The sequence below is a fragment of the Notechis scutatus genome, chromosome 2 (genome assembly GCF_049901735.1).
Source record: "Notechis scutatus isolate UNSWTSFEM ecotype Mainland chromosome 2, rNotScu1.2, whole genome shotgun sequence".
In the NCBI taxonomy this organism is placed as follows: domain Eukaryota; kingdom Metazoa; phylum Chordata; class Lepidosauria; order Squamata; family Elapidae; genus Notechis; species Notechis scutatus.
Window position 1 is genome coordinate 237,882,211 of NC_142010.1, and position 27,776 is coordinate 237,909,986.

General features: G+C 39.1%; 2 protein-coding genes across 2 annotated transcripts in view; one reads left to right on the forward strand and one right to left on the reverse strand.

Annotated features, from left to right (window-relative positions):
• Window positions 1-17,033, reverse strand: part of NLN (neurolysin) — a 33,770-nt gene extending 16,737 nt beyond the window's left edge. The window contains exons 1-4 of the mRNA XM_026670555.2: window positions 16,765-17,033; window positions 10,762-11,018; window positions 9,559-9,707; window positions 374-481 (exon numbers count right to left, since the gene is read on the reverse strand). Of these exons, the coding sequence (XP_026526340.2) occupies window positions 374-481; window positions 9,559-9,707; window positions 10,762-11,018; window positions 16,765-16,805 (555 nt within the window). The 5' untranslated portion in view covers window positions 16,806-17,033. The remainder of the gene's footprint in view (window positions 1-373; window positions 482-9,558; window positions 9,708-10,761; window positions 11,019-16,764) is intronic.
• A 60-nt stretch (window positions 17,034-17,093) lies between these two features.
• The window catches only part of SGTB (small glutamine rich tetratricopeptide repeat co-chaperone beta), a 29,050-nt gene continuing 18,367 nt past the window's right edge, over window positions 17,094-27,776 (forward strand). Inside the window, exons 1-2 of the mRNA XM_026670552.2 lie at window positions 17,094-17,302; window positions 24,341-24,462. Of these exons, the coding sequence (XP_026526337.2) occupies window positions 24,363-24,462 (100 nt within the window). The 5' untranslated portion in view covers window positions 17,094-17,302; window positions 24,341-24,362. The remainder of the gene's footprint in view (window positions 17,303-24,340; window positions 24,463-27,776) is intronic.

Here is a 27,776-nt window from a genome sequence, read left to right on the forward strand (position 1 = left end):
GGAAATATAATAATCCCACCCAATAAGATATGCAAATATCAAGGGCTACCTGGCAAAATATTCTTACCATACCTTCTAGGTAAGTCTTTTATAAGCTGCATACAGCTTAGAAATATTAAATTCAGAAGAATATAAAACAGAAGAGTCTAACTAAGAGTTAGACATAAAATTATATCATTTGAAATAGTCTTTTATCACTTTTAATCTATAGAATTTGCAATCTTACAGTAAGTAAGAAACCAAGGGGACCTTTGTAAAGGATTTCAATGTGTTATTTATAAGACTTATTACAATTAAATTTAATATACACATATTTTTGGACAAATAAGATTGTTCCCTTTTAAAAAAAACTGTTGAATTATGCTACACTTACATTCTGGACTTCTGCAGAAAGGTGAAGCCCATTTCTTTCCCCCATTTTTATTGACTTCTCTAAATATCTTTTAGCTTCTGGTCTTAAAGTGTCAGGGTTACACATTTGCTGAAATGCAAAGAAATAATATTCAATATATTCAATAATAATATATAATATATTAAAATAATATATATTTAATAAGTATTAATACATGAGTTGTATTTCTATATAAAACATGAAATATTTTGTTTGGTATCAGAAGAATAGTTTGACACTATGAATTTTATATTCAGTGATACATGCCTGTTCAGCAGTAAAAACAGTTCTGGTAGAACAGATTCCTATTTTCCAAATTCCTCCTATTTCCTAAATTGGATTAGGAAATGCTTCCCCCCCGCCCTGCTCCAAAAAAGGTAATATGGGGTATAAAGCTGGCGTTAAACAGCTTCAGTTGTATACTAACAACAGCCTCATAATCTTGAAATCTTGATGTATGTATCACAGCCAGAAGCCAAGAGTAAGACACAGTAGCTTGTCTTAAATCTCCTAGTAATTTGTGCCAGAAGCAAGATTATAAAAGGAGCTGATATGTCTCTTATTTGAAATAGTGAACTAATGAATCCAGCTAGCCATTTCCTACTGGTATAAACAACTTAACTTTTGCCCATCTGTCTCAAAAATATTCATGAATTGGTACCAGGTGAGAAAATTTAACTAATACCGAACTCCTATGTATCAATTAATATTCTTTCAGGAGTATGCTTAATATCAAAATAATTTAACAAACATTAAAAACATTAAAAACATTGCCTAATATCTAAGAAAGCTTATTACTAAGATCCATAGCCATTTTTGAAAAAATCAGATTTGTCTCAATTAATTTGCCATTTATACGTATTGCCAGAAACTACTGTCAGGTGAGGAGTAACATGAACCACTTTAATTCTGGATGCTGTAAGGCTGACTAAGTACACATAGGATTTTGCCTTTTAAAAATGTCCCACCCTTGTTTTCTTTAAACTAGTACCCATCATCGTTCCACATTCATTTATATTGCTTCTCTGTACCCATTTATTCTCTTCTTTTTACAACGATGTTTTTTATATGGATATTTGACATAAAAAAATTCACCCCCATTTGAGAAAATGTTTACATCCGATAGATATTTCGGGTTATCCTGTGGCCATATAACACCATCAAATGTTGCAATTCTCAGTGAATGTGCTTTTTGGACATGATGTGGTGGAACAGTTCAGAATATGAAAGAACTGATTCAGAAGATGTGTGCTAAACAAAGTTATACCCTGGTCTTCCCCAGTATATGAACTCTTGCCTGTTTCTTGGATTACATTATACATTATACTGGATAGAATATATCTTTATTTTAATTTTTGTGTGATGCATTAAGGCTTAAAGTGATGGACAAATGAACCCACTGTATCATACTAAAAATACAGAGAAATGTTGGTAGAAGGTGATGTGTAAAAGAACTTTTTCAACATTCCTTTCTGTTCCTCACAAGTTTTTTTTAATGTTTTGAGAAATGTGAGTTTAGAAATGGAATGCATTGTGGCAAAGAATCACATGAACTGAGTGGAGGCATTTTCTTTGAGCAGAACCTTCATTCAACAAAGAGAGGCTGAATTCATTAGCCGCACAGGCCAAGCCGGATGCTTTTTTTCTGCTCATCAGCAAAAACGGAATCAAATTGCAGGGTAACACCTCTAGGCAACTGAGCATCTTCTATTGAAAATCATCCATTTTAGAGACAGGCTTCCTGATTGAGCACTGTTTATTCATATAAAAGGAAAAAACAAAAACAAATGCTCCAATGAACAGCAAAGGAATGGGCCACAAAGGTAATTCAGCTGTCATCAAGACTTGAAGAAGCTATTTAATCGGCTGTTCTTTTATGTACAAAAAAAATCATATAACAGTTGTCAGACAAATGACCAAAGATGAATAGATTCTATGGAAAGCAAATGTGGAATAAAGGTTTTATGTTAGTGAAGATCATTAGATAGTTTTACAAGTTTAGTTTAAAGATAAATTGAAACAAAAAAGTGAGGTTCTTCTTAGCTTATTAATTACAACTGTCTCCTCAGTGTACAGATGCAGCTGAAAGTATTAGCGTCTGTCCACCTTCCCCCCACCCCCATGAAATCCTAATTTCCTGTTAAATAAAGTTGAAACTGATATAAGGTAGTGACATCCACAATTCTTATTCCAGTGTCTATACAGCAGACACTGTGCTGTTGATGTATGACTTCACATACTTGTAATAAAACAAATGAAAATGGAATTTCAGAAAAGGGGTCCCCCCCCCCCCCGCGCCCGGGACCGCCGCACGCCAATGACCATCCCTCCCCGCCCGGTTGTGGCTCCCCCTTCCCCCTTTTTAAAAAAAAAATATTTTAAAAAAAAAAAAGACGGGGGGCGGTACCCCCCCCCCCCCCCCCCCCCCCCCCCCCCCCCCCCCCCCCCCCAACACCCCCCCCCCCCCCCACCCCCCCCCAAACCCCCCCCCCCCCCCCCCCCCCGGGCCCCCCCCCCCCCCCCCCCCCCCCCCCCCCCCCCCCCCCCCCCCCCCCCCCCCCCCCCCCCCCCGGGGGGGCCTTAGAAAATAAAATACATTATTGGATGTTAGTGATCTCTCATGCAGGCTGTTCTCTTTACTTAGTATCATAGATATTTTCAATATCATAGTAAGTCATTGATTATGGAGAAAATATTCAGGCATTTTGGGTCATTATGTGCAGTATAGTGAACATGACAAGAGAAAGAAAAGCAGACGGTTTTCTGAGGAGGAAAGAAGGTAATAACCAAGCATTGTAAGAATAAAGACTACAAAACTATTTAGACAGAAGTTCATATTCCTAAAGCACAATTGCTAATATCAAAAAGTTTAAAATCTACAGGACTGCAGCCAACCACCCTAGACATGGTCACAAGTGGAAAACTGATACCAGACTGAACAGAAGGATAATCTGAATGGTGTACAAAGAACCAATGAAAAGTTTAAAAGAGATTCTGTCTGACTTCCGAAGATCAAGATACAACAATATCAAGTTGCACCATCCATCGTCTCACTGAAAGACGCTGCCATGAGATAAGACCCAGGAAGATTCTTCTAAAAGACACAACAAGCCAGTCTGGAGTTCCCTAAAATGAATGTTGACAAGTCACATTTTCTAGGAGAATGCTCTCTGGAAAGATGAAAACAAATTACAGCTTTTTGCTAAGTCACAGCCACTATAAATTCACAGAAAAAAAGTGATGCTATTAAAGAAAAGAACACCATTGTTTAGTGAGAAACTCGGTACTCTGAATCTGCTAGGGTACAAAGGAATCCGGAGATCATTAGGACATTCTGGCACGAAATACAATGCCCATTCTTAGAAAATTCAGTCACAAGTCATCTGGATAATGACCCAAAACTCAAGAATGAGACTGTAATCTACACATTGTAAAGAATGGGACTGCATCTGTAAATGGAATGCATGGTATGTATAAGGTTTCCTGATTTATTCTTAGTTTGATTTCCATTTACATGTTTAAATCACAGAACCATAAGCAAAGAATTGGGCCTTAGGCTATTAAGCGCTCATGTCCAAATAGTGCAGAGTTTTCAGTATAAATTGTATACTTTATAAACTCCCAGCTTCATTTTCTGGACATAACCTAACAAGAATGAAAGAACCACCATATACTAGTGCCCAAATTACAATTACCAAGCGGTCCAGAATGACACCACAGATGTTAATATTGCAATCCAGAAGGACTAGCAGAGATGCACTTTCCTTATCCTCAGAAGGATGGAAGGTTGAGTCAATCTTGAACCAGTCAGGATCAAACTCCTTGGCAGTGGGCAGAGTTAGCCTGAAATACTGCATTCTAACCATTGCGCCATGATGGCCTTTGAATGGTTGCTGAACATAAGTCATATCTCAAGGACTACTTGCATCATTTAAATCCATTTGGAATTGTCAGGCACGTTCCTAATAATTTGTCCCAGAAATATAATGTTTGCAACTGGTATACAATTGCATGAATTTCCCAATCTGAGATACATCTTTAGGCAAAATGGGAGTATATCCCTTCTATAAGAAAGCAACGATTACTTTATTTAACTATGCAGCTTGTGCCACTCTGGCTGATTTAATTGGGCAGGACCGGAGCAAAGGTTGAAAAAATAGGCGATGATCCTAATTTATTCACATGCACACCTTCTTGAATTGTACGAGCTGGAAAGGATTCAAAATTATAGGAAAAGTGATTGCTGAAGCTACGTCCCAATGCTGGAGTCTAAATCAAGGCAAATCTAATCAGTTATGTTCATAAAGAATGAAACAAATTGCTGACAGCATGCCATCAATTGTTCTGGCTCTATTAAGCATGTTGAAAAAGATACTGCATATTATGAGAGACCAATGTCAGTCTGTTCTGTGCAACACAATGGAGATAGAGAAGTGTTCCCAACTGTCTCCTATGCCATAGAATAATTATTTAAATGGGCATTGACATGACTCCCACATTCTATATAATGTGATCCATCCCTTTCAAGTCCCTAGAACCGTGATAGCAAACCTATGGCACGCGTGCCAGAAGTGGCATGCAGAGCTATTTCTCTGGGCATGCAGACCCATCGCCCATTGCTCTTCTGGGTTCCGGTGCGCCGGCCAGCTGGACTTCACGTGGGCATGCGCACCAAAAAACAGAAGAGCAGCCACCTGGTGCGCATGTGCACTCCAGGAAGATGATCTTGTTTCCAACACATGCATATGTGTCAGCCACTTAGTCTTCTGGTTTCTGGTGCGCATGCGGGTGCAAAGACCAGCAAAGGGAAGAGCATCGGACGCGCATGCAAAAAGATCCAGACAAGGGCAGGGCTGTGGGCCAGGACGGGCGGGGCTTCCCTTCCTCTCCACCTGAGTGGGGTTCTTGCGTGGCTCCAGCCCACGGCGCATCTGTGCTCCGCATCTGCTGGGTTGCCGCTTCCAGGCGGAATGCTGGAGGAGGAGCTTCCGGCGGGGAGGCAAGCTGCCTGAATGGAAACACTGCTGATGGCCTGATTGCCGACATGTTGAGCTGGGTGGGAGAAACGTCCGGGAGAGAAATGGCCACACCTCCTTGGCAAAAGTGGTGGGAAGAAGGGCTGCGCGGGGGGCGGTCAGCTCTTTTGGGGCTCCCAAGCCAGCCAGGCACTCCAGAGCACCAATGCACCGTGGGCCGGAGCCATGCAAGAACCCCACTCAGGTGGAGAGGGAGGGAAGCCCCGGCCCACCCATCCTGGCCCACAGCTCTGCCCCTCTCCGGGCTGTTGCACTGCGGCTTGCTCCTCCTCCGGGCTGTTGCACTGCTCGCAGCTCCTCTTCCAGCATCCAAGTGGGATGCTGGAGGAGCTGCCGGCATAGAGGTGAGCTGCCCGCATGACTCACCGGCGTGGAGCAATTGACTGCCCAGCCAGCAAATGCTCACAGGAGGAACACTGGGGTAAGATGTGCGCTGGCCGGGAAGCATTCATGCTCCCTTGGCAAAAGTGGGGTGTGTGTTTCTGCTGGCTTGTTCTCGGTGACGGGCTGGAGAGGGCGCTTCATCCTGGCCAGAGTTGGGCAAAGCTCTCCCACCATCTGGCTCCCCAACCCAAACCCCAGGAACACCGACGCCTCTTCCCTTCGAGGCCAAGAAAGGGCCTCAGCTTTCTAGCGGAGGGACGTGGCATTCCCCACTCAACTTTCTTTTCCTGTCCAGGGCTGTGGAACCATCAGTAGGGATGTCCTGCCATCCCGACAGGGACCGGGGGGGTGGGCAGGGAGGCGTGAGGACCCCTGAAATGCCAGGCGGAGCCAGTACATGCGCACTGGCCAGCTGATTTACGCATGTGCACCAGAAACTGGAAGACCAGGCACATCGGAAACCGGAAGATCATGTGTTTTTTCAGTTTCCGGCACACAGGAGCTCTCTCTCTCTCTCTCTCTCTCTCCCCCCCCTCTCTCTTTCTAGCTCCCGTTTTGGCACACAGTGGCAAAAAGGTTAGTCATCACTGCTCTAGAACAAGCAGGATTACTATAATGTGGCTTTATGAAGGTACTACAAGCAATTGTATCCACATTCCACAGGTTAACCAGATATGAGCATTATCACAATGTAGGAAAGATCTATTTGCACTAAAGGTCTATTTCCATTCACATCCACCAGGCATTTAGGTTGGAAATTTAAGTATACAATCCTCCACCCCGATGACTGAAGATATTTATATGAACTGTCAGTCTAAAACTGACTAGAGAATGATCTGGCATGATGAGAAGCACATACAAGGTCTTCCATCTTACAATTTCTAGCTCTGTGCAAACAAAAAAGCAGTGACCCCAGCTATCTCAGATCTACAATTCGTTAAGTCCCAGACTCAGGTGATACAATCTTAAGTAAATTGACTTTGTTGGAAGCAAATAGTGAAAAGTCTGATTGTGAAGAAAAGACTTTTCTATAGGCAGTGAGCAGACAGACAGATGCCTTTTCCTCTTCCCTCACTGTCTGCTTGGCCTTGGCAATGGTGGCCTTCTCAATTTCATTTCACAAGGAAGGTTGCAGAAGGTCTCTATTATAGGTCTATATACCAACTGAATACACACTATATCTCTAAACATCAACAGAAAAGATCAGATTGGGAATCAAACTGAATCCGGGCAGTAAGTTACCTGATTTTATTGTAAAAAGTAGAAAAGTAGCCCAGCTCAGCATGATGTAATATTGATTGTGGCTGTAGGTTGAAATGACATCTCTGCACTTTAAAAGGGCTGCATGGAAACAACCAAGATCCGTGTGGCTGCTGCCAGCTCAAATGGTGGCTCCCTGGCCTTCCCAAAGTTGTGCAGGAAAAAAAGGAACTATCCAGCTGGGATACAGAAGACCCTGACTATCCAAATTCTGCTTCTCTTGTATCCCCTGTCAGTGTTTCCAGATGGCTGTCTGAGCAGACGCAGCCTTTTAGGATAGGCAGTGGTATCCATAGCTGGCTTATCTAGCTACACCTTGAACTCTTTTACGATGTGATTCTTTTGTAGTCAGACTGGTTGACTCATTCGCCACACTTGAGAATTGGAATTAAAGGCAGAGTTAAATGTGGGAGAAGGATGGGCAAATAGCAAGGCAACTAAGGAAGGTTCTGACATCAGAAATAAGGCCAACAAAGGAGTCCACCAGCCAGAGAGCAAGGCTTATCAGGATCAAGTATTTCAGCCACATAGACAAGAGCCGCAAGAAGCAACAAGTCTGCCTGAAATGTTGCTTGGGAGTTGAAATACTAAATAGCTGACCTGCTCACTGCTCATCTTGGATCTTTAGAACAACTCTGCATGAAGCCTGAAGGCAGCTAGCTCTGAAACAAGAAATTCTGGGGCAACCATGTCTATGCCAACTTCCAAAGTGGGCATAAGAATTGGCAAACTCCACCTGAAAGGGACAAGGTATATTAAATTTTGGGGGTACTCCAGACAAGAAGCATAATGAATCTATCTCAAGAAGCTTGCGAATCTGAAAATACAGGTAATCCTTGACTTACAACAGTTTATTTAGTGACCGTTCAAAGTTACAACAGCACTGAAAAAAGTGACTTATGACCATTTTTCACACTTATGACCACTCATGACCATGGTCATGAGATAAACATTCAGGTGCTTGGCAACTGACTCATATTTGTGATAGTTGCAGTGAATCTGGTTCATGTGATCACCTTGTGCAACCTTCTGACAAGCAAAGTCAATGGGGAAACCAGATTCACTTAACAACCGTATTACTAACTTAACAATGGCAGTGATTCACTTAACAACTGTGGCAAGAAATATTGTAAAATGGGGCAAAACTCACTTAACAAACATCTCACTTAGCAAAAGAAATTTTGGGCTCAATTGTGGTGGTAAGTTGAAGACTACCTGCACTCTTCCCCTTCTTTCTTTTTTACCCTCTAAAAAACTAGGGAGGGTTCCTTCTGAAATGCTTCCCATGTTCCCTCTGCTTCTATGTACTGAGATATCTTTGGCATGATGGTTGTGTAGGCTGTGGCTCTTCCTTCTGTCTTCCAAAGTCATTCCCACATACCATTATAAGGTGCTGTTAAGTCAACTCAGCCTATGTTCAATAAACTGTACTCACAAGGAACAAAAGAGGATAAAGAGGGCTTGGGTCAGGTACATGCTCAAACACAATACAGTGCTAAAAACCCTCCACCCAGTCTTTCTGTGTGTCTCCTATAATGGCCAAAAGAACTCACTCAAAATAGTATTAAGAAATTCAATCTACTTTAGAAGGGGCCACAATAGCTTTGGAGGATTTTTGAACGCGATTCTGCTTCTGATGATCACATGGCAGTAGTAATTGAGTATACCTTTCATCAATTCTGTTAACAATTTTGCCCATTTTTGCAGCGAATGCTAGCCCTAGCTAAGTCATTTATGACACCCCCTCCTTTCTTTATTTTGATACCAAAAACAAACTAAACAATGGAAACCAGAACCATTAATTTTGATGGACACATCAGAGGTGGGATGCTACTGATTCTGCCCGGCTCTGTAGAACTGGTAGCTCTGAAGAGCAGCAGACACCGAACGAGTTCTGTGTTTGCTGCTGTTTGGCCCACCTGCCAGCCCGGGCTCTTACCTGTCCTTTATTTCCTGCTTTTTAAACCTCAGCTGCTTTGCGCGGCACAGCTGAAGTTGAAAAAGCAGGAAAAAAGAGGCTTTCCAAACACTGAGCACCTGCACACAGCACTTTTCAGTTGTCCCGGCGGCACAGTTAAAGATTTTTTTTACACGCGCGCACAGCAAAACGTAGTCACCAAACCGGTAGTAACACCGGTTGAATCCCACCACTGGGACACATCTTAATTCCTGAATCATACACTGTGTACTATAAATATCAAATCTAGGAGCACTGTTCCCCGACTCTCAGCATGTTTTATGAACATCAAGAATGTACCTATGCAGCGTTATATAGTTTTATGTGGACTTTTCACCTAATACTGCAAGGCTCTTATGTTTTTCAATTTGGTAACTTCTTCAGGTATTTAATAATATTACTGTAGTGCCTCTTCTGTCATTTTCAAAGAGATAGCAACTGACAAATGGCAAAAGCACTGACTATCCAAACTGCAATGCTTTCATTATAAAAAGTTCTGCAAATAACCCGTAATATTTATTTCTATTTACCTGTAAATGGACAATCCTTTGGAACACATCCTTTCTCATGCTCATTTCAACATCAAAGTGAGAAAGCTTTTTATCAGCTTCGGTACTTGCTGCACGGACATCTTTATCAGGGGATACGTGTTGTGGGAAATCCAATATGCTCCTTTCCACTATCAGAAGGAAACAAAAACTTTCAAAGAAAATGTAACAGATAATATAGTAGACTTATTTACTTTAAGTATTTGAAGGGAGAGACCTTCCCATTAAAAATATATCATTTAAAGTTTTTAAACCATGGTTACTAGGACATTTACTAGAGACTTTTGTAGGATATCGAGCTGCTACAAAGACAAATACATATTTAATAAATAAATGAGTTATAAATGAGAACAAGAACAGCAACAATAATAATAATAATAATAATAATAATAATAATAATAATAATGCTTTATTTTATAAAAAATGCCTTTAGTAAAAGAAATCATACAAAGTAGTTAGCATTTAATATATCTAATTTAAATTCAGTAATACTAAAGTAAAGAAACGGTGGAAAACTAGTATCCTTCCGCCTAATGAACTACAACTTCCAGCATTTTTCCATACTGGCCTTGTTACCTAGATTCATGGTAAGTTTAGCATTGAGCAGCTTCTAGAGCACAATAGTTTCCCATTTTTGGAAGACAAGTTTTCAAAATTTTAAATCATTTTTTTTTACATTTTTAGTACATTTTTTTTTTTTTACTAAACAACACCCTATTCATTCAGAAGCACGAGAAAAAAATATTTACCAGCAGGGAGTTATTTCCAATTACTTTATGTGATAGATAATTTTTGTAACACTAACATATATATAAATATCCACTTTTATCTGTTCCCTTCCCATCATCCAGAAGTTCTAAGCACAGCTCAATGAACTCCCCCTTTTTTTAAAAAAAAAAAAACCTTAACTACCTTGTGAGTCAAGGTAGAATAAACAGACAGAGTTACTAGATTTCTAGGCAAATTTTCAAGGCTGATCAAACTTTTAAAAATGCCCCAAAACCTACAAAGAAATCATATTGTTTTGTGCTATATGTGATCAGACCAATCTTTTGCCATAAGCACTTTTACTGTAAAATTACATTACACAATCTTTTCCTCTATCTCAGATTTTAATTTCCTTCTTATGAAGCCAATTGAGACTGATACCAGTTACCAGTCTAACTATACTGACATTGTATATACCTGAATATTCCACTTCTAAATCTGCTAGAGTCTGTACAGTGTTCTCATATGTGATTTCTTCCATATCAAGTTTGCCAACTTTGTCATAAACTTGCTTTGCTTTCTTGATAAGTTCTTCAGTTTTTGTTCTAATCTGCTCAGGTGAGAGATCCCATTTCAGGAAATTTCGGTCAGTTCCATTGTAAGAAGACACCTTGAGAAATGATGTAATCTCTGTTCCTAATGTCATTTTGAGTAAAATCCGTGGGTTTCTAGCTCTGCAAGTTAAAATAAAAGAGCAAGATAAAAAATTAATATCCAGGATGTCCAATTACAAACCTCAAACATGAAAACAGAGACAACAGATGTAACTGCCCATTAAGGGAAGATGAAAGATCATAGTGTTTCATGGATAATTATTATTTTTCTAAGAAATTATATTGAAGGAAAAAAAGGAAAATATGTATTCGGACAATGTATCCAGAATGTTATAGATGAAACTAAAAGAAATCATTTTGGGAAGCTATAGTACTGGGATAGAGAGAGAATAACTAAATTCACACATGCTTTTATTAGCTACTATTTATTGAATAAACTGCAACAGACAGATTCACACAACCTGCTAAGTCATAGGCATCTGCAGAAGCTTCTTGCTCTTATCAAAACGATGAAAGCAATGTTATGATGAAAACTCTACTATTCAATTGGTTTCCTCTGGGACCACACTTTCTCTACAAACCCAGATTCTTTTGGTTGGAAAAGAAATCAAAATTCCAGCTTCTGCAATCACTTTTTATTTTAATGAGTTATGAAATGGTCAACTTAGAGAGCACAAAGCTTTGAAGTTACATTCATTTTTAATGCATGTAACAGAACATATAATCAAAAAGAGCTTGTTCTTTTACAGCTTGACAGCAGGAAATCTCCTCCTTGGCTGTTTTCCTGAACACCTTATCCACTTATCCAGTAGCTGCATGTCACCTATGCAAATTATCATGATCGCTAGGTGGCAGCCAAGTGTTACAATAACCTTTAGCTCTTTTCTGCCATCTAGTGACTGAAAAGGTCTACTTATGGATCTACAGGTTGCAAAGCATCAACACTGATTAGCTCATTCCTGGCTTAATGTCAATTATGAACACGCAAACATGAAAGGACTTGCTGCTGCAATTCTATTGCCGTAGTTGGGAATTCGGTTCCCAGTGGCTGCTGCTCCCAGGACAGTCTTGACTTCTTGCTTCCTTTCCCCACAATGTGTCCTTTGGGTTGTTTACAGCTTCTACATCACTCTCCATGGCTAAACACCTTTCTCAAATTCCCAAGAGTACTTTTCCACTTGCTGCATCATGGCTGTACAAGCCATTAAATTGGCAATCAATTTTTTTAAAAAAATCTTAAATTTTGCTGCCATCTAATGGCTATTAGAACGAACACACATGCAACTAACCTATCATTCAAGGATTTTTTTAAAAAAAGGGACAAGAAGGCAGCATACAATCCGTTCCACATGTGCATTAAGAATGTGCAGTGGGGGTAGCATGATTTAGAGTGAGATGATTTCCTGGCAGCTCTACAATGGGGTGGGAACATAAAAATAAAGCTGTGTGGATGTGGCCACAGACATTTTCTGTAGAATAGAATGGTAACTGACATGGGCTGATGTTCTACATTTAATTCCTTTCTTTCTACCAAGCACACTTTGTCTAACACATTACCACCTAATGGACAAGACTTCAAAATTGTTTGCGATATGCCCTATCCATCAGGCTCCCAGATTCGCTAAATAGGCAGGAGAGAAAAATGAGAAGTCACCTTTCAAAAAGGGGAATCCAACATAATGTATTTAAGGTGGGAGTAAAAAAGAATAATGGAAGCCAGGGCAAGATTTTAGATAAATGTATCATATGAAGCAGGTCTGAATTCAATAGCAAGCCTAGTGATAGACAGCACGATAATAAGCCGTGATTGGTTTCCTCCCTAAAACAACCAGCTGGCTTTATACAATAATTTACCTATCAAACAGTTAACAAACCAAAATTGCTGATTAGCATGAAAGTTTATGGTAAAACCAAGCATGTCATATTATGGCTTAGTTTACAATGTGAACCAGATTATTTGTGGGTCTGAAATTCTGGAACTGAAATCCTGCTGCAGGCTAACCTCTGGCTGGGGTGCTCTTCGATAAAGGCAGAAAGCTTTTTAAAATACTATATTCTGATATTAAAATAAAATCTTTTTCCTCTCTTCATTGTATTCTTGATCTCTTGTTCTGTGTCATCATACTAAGTCTTTCTATCAGAAATACTTTACAAACTCTTTTGAGATTTTCCCTTGAAGTAGCCCTTATCTGAGATGAAGAAAAAGTGCCTAGATATTTCTTAGGGGGCACTTCTTTTTTTCTTTTTCCAGAGTATAAAATTCTTCTTCTAATTGCAAGACAAAAAAAATATATCATCTGAGCAAAGTATGCAGTAAGGATGGAATGCCAAGGAATATTTCCCTGTCTGCTAACCATTAGAAGACCACACCAAACAAATACAATCATGGTTGGAATTCTGACAACATCAGAGAATCAAAATACTGCTAGCCTTTATTCTTGTCTTCAAAAGAAATGCTGGAGTCTTGGCATGCCTAAAACACAAATGAATTTTTTCCTATCACTACATCCCACGTAACAACATAACAGACCAAAGCCATTTAAAGCTAAATTCTCTGGCATAAATTCCTCAAGCTGACATAGCTTGAACTCAGTCTTCAAAGGAAAACATAGGAGTCTTCTTCCTGTCTTCTGTCCATTAATCAGGCAAAGAAAGAATCCTTCTGAGATTTTCATTAGAGTATAAATAAAAACTGAAGGTATTCTCAGGACGCTCTATGCACATACATCACGGTAAGCAGAATTTGTTCAAGCAAGAATGCTAAACTATAACCCTTATTTTCAAACCACAATGGCTGAATGCATTGTGAGAACGCACTTCATATAAAAAGCTTTTATCCATTTATCAGCTCAAAAGTATGAGAAGTAAATAAGTACATGCAATTAGATAAATTATTGGCTTTAATTCTGCAAATAGTTACAAATATAATTATACAGTAAGTAATGGAGCTACTTCTACATTTAAGCTTAAATATCATTACTCTTCTGCTTTTCTGATTTTATATACGTTTTCCTATAATAGCAATAGCACTTAGACTTATATACCGTTTCGTAGTGTTTTACAGCCCTAAGAGGTTTATAGAGTCAGCATATTTCCCCCAACAATCTGGGTCCTCATAATATACTCATATCAGATATTTATGTGTCAGGCTTGCAGCTATCAACAATTTGCTGCTGGATATTAAATAGATATATAAATGTAGATGAAACTAAGTTTGGTGTAATTATGCTGAAGGTTTACCAACATAATCTGCGGAGGTGGCAACATTGATTAATTTTAGGCTTTGAAGTTAAGCTGGGTCAATATCTGAATGGGAGTCATTCAGAGAATACTTTGCAGGCATAACTTCCCTCAAGAAGCCCAGTTGGCACTCCTCTTAATGTCATTCTGATTGGCCATCAAAATCAAACTTTTCTATTGGGCCTTTGAAAGTTACTCACTGGTAATTGAATCTAATGCCTACCATTATTGTTTTACTGCTTGACCCTTGTAATTTGATTGTATTTTGGATTGTATTTATAAACTGTTATGAGTTGATCTGATTCAATAGAAAAACAAATACTGATCAAGTGCCATTCAACTCTCAGTGACCAAACAGATTTTCTCCAGGAAGATCTGTCCCTAGCCTGGTCCTGTAGATTTCCCCACGTTGTACCCTTCATTGCTATAATTCAGTCCATGTACTTCCTATTGATAGTTCTCTTTTTGTCTTTTCTTTCACCCTTCCCAGCATTAGACTTCTCCAGAGAACTAGATCTTTTTGTAACATGTTTGAAACATTTGACCATGGTAGTTTGTGCCTTAATTGAATTGTTCATTATCTATTTGTTTGTTTTCTTGGCTATCCATGGAATTCTTAGGAGTCTTCACCAACACGAAGTATCAAAGCATCAATATTCTTTCAATCCTACTTCTTCAATGTACAACCTTCATTCCCTAGAGCATGGGTGTCAAACTCACATCGTCTCAGTGGCGTCACGTGACGTATCAGGACTTTCCCTCTCTTTACTAAACAGGGTGTGGGTATGGCCAGAGCATGACACATCCAGCCTGCGGGTCGCGAGTTTGACAGCCCTGCCCTAGAGTGTCACACAGAATATCATTACCTGTGGGATTCTGATCTTTGTGAGCAGATATATTCTAGCATCTAGGTATCTTGCAAAGCCTTCACTGCTACTCCAGCAAATACTAGCCTGCAGTATATTTGGTGTGGGTGTGTGTGTTTGTGTGTGTGTGTGTGTGTGCGTATCATCTGAATTAGATCCAGTTTTTAAAATGTAATAAAATATATTTTATGTTTATTACTAGAGTTTGCAAATCCTGTGCCTTTTCAACAGAATAGTGTTATCATCATAGCACAGATTATTTGATGTTTCTACCTCCCATTTTAAACTAATTTCATTTTCTAATCCAGCTTCCCGCAATATATATTCTGCATATGGATTAGTGTACATATATAAGAAACAAATTGGGAAGGCAAACAACAGTCCTGAAGAAGACAATGGAAAACAATTTGTTTTTTATATATAGGAGTAATTCTGGGCAGCATACAATAAATTACTTATATTATGGCCAAGAAATTATATTAATGTGTGCATAAAGACAGCAGATTTCCAGCAGAAAACAATCTGAGACAATTATTTTATTTTTTATCAGTATGCAAATGGATTTGTGAAATAGTATTTGGCTTGGTTTGCTACCCTAAATTAGACATAATATTAAGTATGGATCTGGCTTATTGTGTTGAGGAGTCCAGCCAACATCCAAAAACAAGTATTCATTTCAATTAAAATTTAAAATCTTAAATTTATACGCACAGAAAAACAGCTGAGGTATGTATACCATTTATTTATTAATTTTTTTTACCTTTTCCATTGCCTTAATGATATACCCCTTATAACCAATAGATAACATGTTCTTATGATTACGGTATTTTAGCTGTGAAAAATAAGCACTTCTTGAACCATAGCCAAATATCTTTAGTTCAGAAAAAAAGTTTCAAATCAATGACCTTATTTAACAATTACTATTGGCTACTTTATTCTGTCACTGATCTGAATCTTGATGATCAAAAAATATTGTATACTATGCATAAAATATACTATTCTAGCTTAAAAAACTATTTTAGTTTTAATACCTTTACAGGCCATGCAACTCCAATCTTCCAATTGCAATGCATTGACCTGAGAGGCATGGATTTAATAAAATATTTAATACAATTTTATTTCAACAGAAGCAAGCACTGGGTTTCTTAAATTAACTGAATATCTCAGTAATAATGTTTACTGCCTCATGTCTCAAGAATGAGACATCCAACATTATGAAGCTGCAGAACAGTGTCTCCATAATTTTTTTTATTTTCTTCTAGAAAATCTATGTTTTTTTTTTTTGCATATGAATAAAAATATCCAAGGTCTGCTGACAACACAGTACCCATCAGAAATCTAAACTAATCAATATATTTAAGAGGAATAAAAAGAGACCAGTGATAATTCTTGGAGCTGTGGGTTAGCCCCATTGATCATGGTTATGACTTGAGGATTGTCCCTCTCCCAAATTAACTGACAGGAGGAAATCCTGACGTTGAAGAGGCGGCAAGACAGCTTACCTTCTTGGCAACAGGCGATAAGGGCTTTACAAATATAAAGGCCTTTTTTTAAAATACAAGGCTACCTCAGAAGAAGGCCTTTTTTTTTTTAACGCCCCTCCTCTTGCTAACAAAAGATGCTGTTTTAGGAAATGGAGGGAAGACGCCGAGGATCTCACACGGCCGGCGTTTGGGAGCCACACTGTGAGATCCCGCCCGCATCTTCATCTGGGTGACAAATGCCGGGGCTGGTTGTATGTCTTTTGCAACGAATACTACCTGTTCAAGCTTCGGCCCGCAGAAATGCCCAAGGACAGCATCGAGCGAGGACAAGGAGAACGGGGCAACCGCCTTCCGAACGGCCCGAAGACAGCCGGCCCGACCGGAGCTTTCGCAAAGCGCCACCGCCGTTCTCCCCCTCTCACCACAAGCGCCGGCACAGCTCCCTCGAACCCACCCACGTGCCGCCCAGAGCCCGGCTCGGCTGACTCGGGGGAGGAGCGGCGGAGTCACTTCCGCCCCTCCGAGCTCGGCGTCGCGCGCCCTCTACAGACTCCCGCGCGCGCGGCTCACGTTTTTTTTTTTTCTTTTTTTCCCCCGCCCCCCTCCCTCCCTCCCTCCCTCGCTCGCTCCTTCCCTCCCTGTTGCCCCCCCTCCCTTCCGGAAAACGCCACGGGAGCCCCGCGAGCCAGGCAGCGGCGGGGAGAAGTTTGCTGCGCCTGGAGTCGGCGGAGGAAAGCAATCCCGCCCGCCCGCCCGCCCGCCTGACCAGCCATTACCATCGCGCCACAACCACCCGTCCATTCCTGCTGGCACGGTAAGGGACGGCCGCTCAGCTTTCCCTGGGCGCGTGGAGGGATGCTTGCTGCCCGCTGTTCTGCAGCAGAAAAGGAGCCGTGGCCGCGGCGCTGCGAGAGGCTGCCGCCGCCTTTACCTTATCCTATAAACGCTGAGTGGGACCCGCATCTGGCTCCCCGGTTGGTTTTGTGCGTCCCCGAGAGCCGTTTCGGGTGAGACTGGCCACGATCAAGGCAAGGCACCTGGCTTGCCTGGTTTCACCCCCACCCCCACCCCGGGCGTCCGTCCGTCAGTCATATTTCCCTCTCCAGCATCCTTATTAAGGGGACTGAAGGACTGGAGCCCGCGGCTGGTTGCGTCTTTAGGATTCAGGGGATGGGATGGGAAAGATGGACGAGCGGAGCTGCTTCTCTTCGAGGGCTGCCTGGCAGGTGTTCCCCGTGTTAAAAAAAACACGACCGCTCTCATTTTACGTGCTCAGACCATTAAAGATGCCCATCTGCCGCTGATTGCCAAGGTTGGGTGCCCCCAAGGTGTGACATTTCAAAGATCAGAATTGCCCAGTTATATAATGGAGCATATTATCGCCGGGGTTGAATCGCACCGCATCTTCGAATGGGTTTTGTACCACCATTCGGACAAAACATGCTGCTTTAATATCATTATGTGGCCACAAGCTTCTGCCTCTAGTGGGCCAGGCCCCTGTTAAAGGAGGGGGGGAAAACATGTTTATATGGCAACACTTGCATTTCCATTCTTGCAAATCTCCAATTGCCGCTTCACCATTCTCAGCAACAACAAAAGCCCTTTGTAGTCTTTTCAGCAATAATTTCAGGACGTGTCAAGCTTATTTTTCAGGATAAAATGTGAAAAAAATGTTACAGGAAAATGGAAAACCTCGGAAGTTGGGCTAAAATACTTTATTGAAGTTATATAATTCTAATAGGTACAGGAGATGTTGAATGTAAATGAAGCACTGACTCAGCATGTGCCACTAATGGCAAGTTTGCATTGAGGTCACAATGTTCTAGATTTCATTATAAAATGAAGGTTTATGAAAAGTTGGACCGCTTATAAGTGAAGTGAAAAGTAAGACATTTTCATGGGTGCCCACAAAGGGGTGGTAAGTAATAACACCATGACTTCATTGTGGAAATGATGTGAGTTTATAATTTGTGTCATTTTTGTGAGTATACGTGAGATGTCATCTTGCCTTCTTTGCAATATCTTCAGAATTTTTTGTTTTTTTTCTGAATGCATTGTTTAAATTAAACGACTTAATTCAGTTTAAATGACACTGAACGCAATTCTGAATTTGCGATCAAAATTACAAAAATAAGGAGGCAGAAACCTATTTGGAGAAGTATCCTTTGTAATAGAATATGCTTTTGGTTTGGTAGATAGGGCTACCAAGGGCATGGTTTTAGTTTTAAAGTTTATTAAACATTTAGATTGTACAGCTTCTAATGCACAAATATCTATGTAAGTGCTATATTATATGCCATACAGCAAAATACTTAGCATTTGACATCACAAAGCAAAATGCTAAATGGTTCTTAGATATGTATTTACTGTTATGGCTTTCTGTATAATGTGCAAATGGGAATAGTTACTAACTTTATTTATTGATATCCTGCCTTTATTATTTTTATAACTAACTTAAGGCAGCTAATATACAAAATACTTATCCCTCCTCCTTATTTTCCCCACAACAACCCCATCAGGTGAATTGGGCAGAGGGTGTCTGGCCAAAAGACACCCAGCCAGTTTTCATGCCTAAGGTGGGACTAGAACTCAGTTTCCTGGCCTCTAGCCTAGTACTGTCCTAGTTATTTCTAGTTTGTCTTCATGCCTTTTCCAAACCTCTAATCAATTTATAGAAGTGTAAATTTAAAGGGAGGGAAGACAAATGGCTACATTAAATGTCCTTTCAGCAAGATTACTTGTACTCTGATTCACGCTGTCAGTTGTGGTTTGTTTGTGGATTATTCCATAAATCACATTTGCTAGACTCATGCAATATGATGAGTTGTATTGGTTCTGTGGCTAAATTCATGGAAAAATTGCCACTGAGTTGTTCAATAAGTTATTGTGTATATAAAGTGGGACTTAGAGATAATGGAGAACCCCCCCCAAATCTCTTTGATATGTAAATTTCTAATTACATATAGAAGTGTATCTGTTGAGTTTAGTAGGGTTTACTCTCAGGTAAGCATCTTTCAGATTGCAGACTTAAATCCTAGATTATTGGGCCAAAAATGTCAAAGAAAATGGATTTGGAAGGTAACAAGACAATGTTTTCAGGAAGATAATTGCAGGCACAAGGAACAAGCAAGAGAAAAGACAGGGAAGGGAGAGGAAGGATGGTGATGTTTGAGGGAACTGAAAACTTGGTATGATTGCCAATGGTATAACTGGAGATATGCAAGGATACATGTCAGACAGAGAAAAATAAGAGGCAGGATTTGACACAAGTAAAGTTAAAGAGTTTATTCTGGATTGATATTATTCACACATTGTGTGCTTGAAACTAGCAGTACATTTAATTCCTTTTTCCCTCTCTGCCTATTGCCAGTAGCAATGAACCTGAAGCCTGACTAGAATGTAAAGATGAGCTGAGTTAATGTGGCAGAGAAGTTGAATTGTGAACCAGTAGCTAAACTCTGAGAAAAAAAACTTTTGAAAAGAAACACTGTCCATTTTGGATTAAGGCATCTAATGGCATTCTAAGTGTGGCAGAAATAAAGAAATCATAAACTGATTCTATATTTTAGAATAAGGGAAAGAAATTGGGGAAGGAGAGGGAATCAGACTCAAAAACAAGCGGGTGGCAAAAAGAAAGAACTACACATTGCGCTGTAAAATAAAACAAAGACAGTACAGCCAGCAGAGAACTCAAACGTCCCCTCTCTCTGCCATTCTGCATTACAGTGTACCATTCATGTGTATAGGTTTTATTATGATTTATTTGAAGGAACCATTTAGGTCTGCCTCAGTATAAGATAGATCCAGATATTTTTAATTTTGAATGGTTGGCAGTTGGTTGCTTACAGCTAATATTATGATAATTGCATTCTCCAAATTATGTGATTGACAGGAAGAAAGCTTGGAAGAAGAACCAAGAGTGGACTTGAGGGTAGAAAAACTGTTAAGTCCTAGTACTCAAAATACATTTTGGTGCTTAAATTCTTTGAGATCTGACACATTTCATCTTATATATATGCATTTTACAACAGGTAATACTTGATAAATTTGGGGATTCTAGAAAAAAGCAAAGCAAAGTATGCATGCCTCAAATGTGCCCCACCCTGGCCTGTGTAGTGATGTATAGTGAGAAATTCAAACAGACAAGTTCAGTGCTCTAAAAGAAACTACGTAGGATCAGGAGTGAATCAGAAAAAATAATCCAGGACTGATATTAATCCATTAATTGACTTGTAAAAGTAAAAAAATAACCCTTCAAACTTTTGTACTACATTAGAAATTGAAACCTTGATAGATAGTAGGTAGAAAATTAGCATTCTTTAAAGGATAACTTGCAACCATGATATTTTTAAACCAACAGAGAAGAAGAAAGGGTATGGTAGAATGAAGAAATAAGGTTATGAAATAACATTTAATTTTTTAATTAATATAATATTTAATATTATCAAAGAGTGATGCATATTAGTGTAAAGGCTGAAGCTGATGAGTAAAACAGGAATTTTCAGGCTTGTCAGAATTGTTGGAATAAACGTTGAACAGATGTTTTCCAATCTCAAGGATCGGAAGAAAACAGCCCAATGTCCTTTATTCAAAAATTGGGAGGAAAAAAATTATGATTTAAACTTTGAAACAAACATACTATATTTAAGGCCTGACCCTTCTGCCTTATACATGATGTCTCTTTTCTGCAATAAAACAATTATACAAAGCTGTATTGTGCCTGTGAGCTGAAGCAAATTCCTGATTATGGATTTAATGTCTGGCAAGTCAAGTTTTATTGCCATGCCTGACAAGAAGTTTGACAATCATAGTACAAGAAACATTAGAATATATAGATGGAGGAAATTTTTCTTCCCTTATAAGCCAGTATTTTATGACTTCCCAAGCTATATAAACTGGAAGACTTTTTATATCTAATGCTATTTTGATGTTTGAATCATTAGCTATTAGATTGTACTCTACTGCTTTAGTGAAGAGCATCATTGCTTATGTAAAAGATGTAACACCCTGATCCCCCAATTTTAGCACAATAGAACATGGCTGAAAAATATAAAATGAAAGAAGGTTTGAAAAGAAGACAAGGAAGAGTTTTTCTCTTATTCTCAAAACATTAGGACCATTCAGTAAGGCTGGTAGGAAATTTAAAATAGAGAAAAGGAAGCAATTCATCATACAGTGTGTAATTTACCTGTGGAATTCATTATCGTTGTGTGGTGTGATTGCTACCAATTTGAATAGTTTTAGAAGGGGTTGGAGTTGTTCTCACAATGCTTAGCCACATGCAAAAGGTCAACCCTTTGTTTATATTTGCTATATCTGGTGCAGTTTGTCATCTCTCCCAGGTAAATCAGACAGATTAAAGTAGATGAATTAATTCTACTTTTTTGTAAGACTACATTAACAGAATTTTGCAAGTCTGAAAGTACAAACTTCCTGCTGCCACTTTTAAATGCTTGATCCAATTAGGATGGGTCCTTCCTAACTTTCTTTCTCTGTTTGTTCAGCCACTGAGGACTCCTGTCTTTTTTGTCTGATTGTTGCCCAAGTAGCATCTCTTCCCTTCATTCCCCAAGATCACACATTTCATAACAAACTAATCCTAAACCAACAGTTTACTACTTTTGTTGACTTCAAAGTGGTGTCATTTCTTGTAATTTGCTATGGTCTAAGCCCAACACACCTCAACTGATAAACACCTTATTTTTCTATAGGTTGGTTAGGGTGTATGGTACAGTTGAGCTTTTTTTTTTTTTAAAAAAATTGATATTTATGGAAGTTTACCAGGGTTGTGCTCTAGCTGCCATTTTATTTAATATGTGTATTAATTCCCTTAGCAATTAAAATCTATAGCTATTTTGGCTCCCTAACTAGTAAATCAACATCTCCAATCTTTATATAGATGATTCTGTCATTCTAAACATGGATTGGTCACAAAAGAGTTATCATTGCCTTGGTCCAGAATTACCCTAAAAAGCACTTGATGGTTAATTATTTTTTAAAAAACATTTTAGTTAAATATTAATGGTTATCAGACAGAATATGTTAAATTGTTTATATATCTTGGATTTAATTCCAGTGAAAGTCTAGAAGGGGCTTTGATTTGGTCCAAAGAACTACCACATCAATTTTACAGTATTATTAGAATAGAATTCTTTATTGGCCAAGTGTGATTGGACACACAAAGAATTTGTCTTTGGTGCATGAGCCCTCAGTATACATAAAAGCTATAAGTGATAAATCATGATCATAGTCAACATAAAAATACATTCATCATAAGATACAACACTTAGTGATAGTCATAGGATATTAAATAAGCAATCAACATAAATCATACTTGAAAACTAAATAGTAATAATATATGATGATGATGATAAAAACTAATAATACAGTATTATTATTCATAAGGAAATTGATATTTATCTGGAGCTATTAAACTTTGCAGACAAAAGCTTAGTACAATAACTATTTGGGGCAAGTGTCAGTCCGTAATCAGTTCTAGTCTACTGAGATCACTTCAATCTAGATTTTTCAGGTTTATTTTTGGTACTCCCAAATGTGGTTCAGATGTGGCTCAGGCTAGAAACAAGGCTGATTAGAATAGAAACAAAAGCTTAGGAATATTTAATTAGTGGCTTAAATTTATTTATTAGTCTACAGGGCTTCTTTATTGTGTTTAAAATGATTCCTTTCAATCTACTTTAAGAAGTCTCTTAAGCAGATACTACTTTCAGATAATCTTTTTCAGACCATTTTATGTAATGTTGGCTGGTCTTAGGCAAAATAATTAATTGTTCAATCATTATTTGAAATTGAGTTGTAGTATAATTTAAAGAGATTATCCAGCTTTTCATTGATACAAAAAACGATCAGAGGCCGGCTCTCCATCTAACTCGCTTAGCCAAACTATCAGTGGACCTGTACTAAGGGTGCTGTAATGCACTTACTACAGCATTGTTGTAAAGAGCAAATATTGCAGTGTTCAGCGTTCATTGTCTCTGCCCATGTTGTACACAAGAAGTAGGTAGAATCAATTACTCATCTTTTACATTGTTAAGTTTAATACAATATAGAGAGAAAGCTGTTTTTTCCCATTTTAGGATCAATCTCTGGTCACTAAGCTATCTTCTGTGTTGTTTGTTGATAATATTTCTCATGCAATGTTGCAAAATTGTGTTATTTAGCAGATTCTGGCAGGGGAACCATAGTGGAAAATCAGACTGATTGTTGTATAGTTATTGTTCATTTACTGCTCTGTTACTATTTTATTTGTTGTCTAAAGGCTATAATACAGTTGAATTGAATACATTTGTGTTTGCTTCTTCAGATGAAAACATTGCATGCTGGAGGGCAAGTTCAGCCAAATCAGTTTATGCACAGATTGGATCTAGCTTCTTCAGCCCACAGATGGCAGAAATGTCAAAGTCACGTCCAGTGGTGGATTAAGAGAATGTTATGAAACTTCTAGCAGTTTGTTAACTTATAAACAGAACCCCAGAATGAAAGACTATTTGCTTTAGACTCCATTTTTTATTCTAACTATTGAAGATGGAGAAACAGGAAATAAAATTGGTTAATCATATTGGTGATTTAAACAATATCTTTAATTACATTTTTCTTTGAATTATTTTTTATATTTTATTAATAGGTTAGTAAAATAATATCTAAAAAGTTCTTGTCCTTTTTGAAGAACTGAGCCCATGATATTTAAAAGTGGCTGAAAGCTTTTCCTCAAGAAAGAGATTCTCAGATAAAAATCTAATTCAGAATACAACTCATCATTTGTCCATTTCTTCAGTGCAATAGATGTTAACTTCATTAACAGTCTTTCTATTGTCCTGTTTTTATGATTCAGAAAAACTGCATTAAATTTGAGAATGTCTTCAGTGAAGCACCTTGTTTATGCTATCATCCATTTCCTGAGAGAACAGAGTCAAATGGATACTTTCACATCAGATGAACAAGAAAGCTTGGAAGGTGTGTATTTCATAAACTTATTTTAAAACTGAAGAACGTTAAGAGTCCCTTAGTCGTTTACCTCAGTTATTCTTAAAAAAGTAAAAAGGGTGAATCAGAAAGATTGTTCAGTACAGTTTTCTCTTTCCGTGCATAGTCATAGAGGAATGTTTGGTACCCAGTTCATATGGAGAATTATTGTGGCAGGCACAAATTCACAAACCTAGAGTAGATTTCCTATGTGAGATTGGTAAGGTTTAGCTTTCTATTTAATAAAGGAAAAGATACATTATTTCCTGCTGTATGTTAAGCCAATCTTGATTGTTAAGTTCCAGAACTAACCACTGGTATAGGATATCTTGTGATGACAAAAGATTTATCTATCAGTTGCTTTAACACCTTGGATTTTCCATGTCCCAGGGAATTATAATACCGTATTTGCCGGCGTATAAGACGACTGGGCGTATAAGACGAGCCCCCAACATTTCCACTCAAAATATAGTTTTTGTTATATACTCGCCGTATAAGACGACCCCCCACTTGGAGGCATGTTTTTCAGGGCAAAAAAGTCATCTCATACGCCAGCAAATACGGTAAGTTGTAACACTTGGGGTATTCTGGATATAATTCTTGATTGACACCCCCGCCCTTTCCCCCAAACTTACAAAGCCACCAAAATGCTTTAGAGAGGCAGCTTCGCTTTCTCAGGCTGGCACTCAATTCCTCTCCCTTTCTTTGTGACAGCCCCACGTGCGTGCCATCGGACCCAAGGGTGGGGGATGGACAGCTGCCAACTTTCTCTCTCTCTCTCTCTCTCTCTCTCTGTGTGTGTGTGTGTGTGGTGTGGAGGGTAATTCTGCCATCTCTGGCCTCCGCCGGTTTTAAAGTCGCTGGCCGGTTCCCAAGTCGAAGCGCGCGCTGGCCGGAGACGCGGCGCCGGTGGCAGCTCGGTGCAGAGGAGGCGGATCTTTTCTCTTAAGCGAGGAGGGGACAAGAGGAGGGACGGACGGGACAGGGGGCGGGAGGAGGTCCTCGCCTTCTTCCACCGCCCACCGGACCCTTTTCTTCTCAAGGGGACCCTGGAAAGCAGCTCGGGAGCCGGGTGGCCCTGCCCAGCGGGTCCCATCAGGAACTTCCCGAGGACACCCCCTGCCCCAAGCACAGCCCTCCCGGTCTTTCAAAGAGAGAGGAGAAGCGGAGGAGCAAATTGCCGCCCCCGCCCCGCTGCCCAGAAGGAGGGGCACCACAGTCCACCCCCACCACCTTCTCTCCCTCCCACCCCGGGCCATTACGCGCCTCGGGGCTGGCTGGGCAAGCGGCCCCGCCAGAGACCTTCCCGCTCCACCCCCACCCCACCTCCAGATTGGCCTCCGCAAGCGCCCGAGCTGGGCGGAGGGGGAGGAGGAGGAAGAGAGACTCCGGCTGGGCTTGAAGGGGCTTCGCAAGTTGCGGAGCCCCGCCCCGTCGCCTCTTGCACTGAGTGACAACGTATTTACCGGCGCATAAGACGACCCCCCACTTGGAGGCATGTTTTTCAGGGCAAAAAGTCGCCTTATACGCCGCAAATACGGTAACTACATAGAAACATCCATGTAGTTTCCTTGATGGTAATATTGAAATATTTTGCCTTAATCTTTTTCAGAGTTTTTCCCCCACTTCCCAGACTATTTATTTATTATAAATTTTATTAGCTGCCCATCTTACCACAGTCTGTAGTCTTAGCATGTTGCAACCTTCTGAACCCTGCTTAATTTTTGAGATCAGCTTGATGATGCTGAAGATACTACCATCTCCTGCTTAGCAGAGTTTACAAGATTATTATTATGCTCATTTAATTATAAAACAATTTTAATCATTAAGAGTTTTTTCTGTCAAGTTCAACTCCTGCTCAATATATGGACAGCATGACCATTATGCTGCTAGCTGTAGGCTAACAATTGTGCTGACTTGTTAAATATATTTTTTTTACCATATGTTAAGTTATTCTTGTCAGCCAGGCTGTAGGTATTTGGGAATGTAGGCATATGATTGGGATCGTGAAGCTTATGTCTGAACAAATTTTGTTTACTGTTAAGTCTAGATAATTGAATCTAATTTTAGAATATTTAAATGAAATTACATTTAGAGGTATTGTTGGTTGAAGCAATGAGTGTACTTTGAAATTGAGATTTTCTCTATTTTATATCAGTAAAATGTTGATACTTTTTAAGGAAAATATTTAATTAGGAAGGTCTGTTTTGATATATTTTTAAAATAATTTAAAAAGGTATTACAAAACACTTCTTCCAAATCAAATGAGTAAAAACATTTCACTCTTTTGTGATGAAGAGAAGAAAAATTCTAAGCCATTATCATAACAGAGATTTACTGAATATCTTATAAAAATCACGCAACCACACTTTTTATTTAATTTTTATTTGTAAACATAACTCCAATATAGTAATTGAAATTACAATATATCCCAAATCAATTTGGACTAATCTGAATATGTAAAACCACTGTAGGAAGTCGTCCCCCCCCCCGAAAGGCTTACATAGGATCAAATCATTTACTTCTGTCCTCTACCAGGAAAACATTGACTTCCTACAAGCCCTCCATTTTGTGCTAATTCAAATATTTCTGAAATATTTGTATTTTGCACAGTTTAGGTCCTGTCTGAGTAGACTTGGTATTTGTTGTCTGTTTGGCTCATCATTAAGGGACACTTGGCTGGCATTCTTACTTGGGTGTCTGTTGAGATGGGAAGTGATTTTACAGGCTACTGGGACAAGGGAAAATACACCAGTGGAGGCAGCACACATTATCAATCCAACACTAAATATGGAATGAAGCTATTTTTCCATTGAACAATGGTATAAATAAATAAAATATTCCCTTTGCTATACCTCATGTTTGAGACATACAAAATTCTACTTAAATTGTTTCAAATTTCCAGGATAAGTGAACATGTTTAAATCTTATTAAAGATATATATTGATTAGGCTTTCATGATCAGTCAAATGGTGATGACCTTCTGATCTAATAGGCCACAGTCCAATTTTTTTGGTACCCTGACCATATGTCAGCAGCAATGGCTGCCATCTTCAGAGGCAAAGAAACAGTTGCTTCTCCCTTATATTGAAACCGTTACAGATTGAAGTGGAAAATTTCTGGAGAAAATCAATTTAAACATGATCTATACATCTACAAGAAAAATTCAAAAAAAATTTGATCCACTAAGGATGGCAGAAATCCACTTTCATCATTAGAATATATCATATATTGTATGGCTTCAGATATATTGTGGAATTATAAAACATTATTAACACTTGACTAAAACAATAAGAAAGACATTG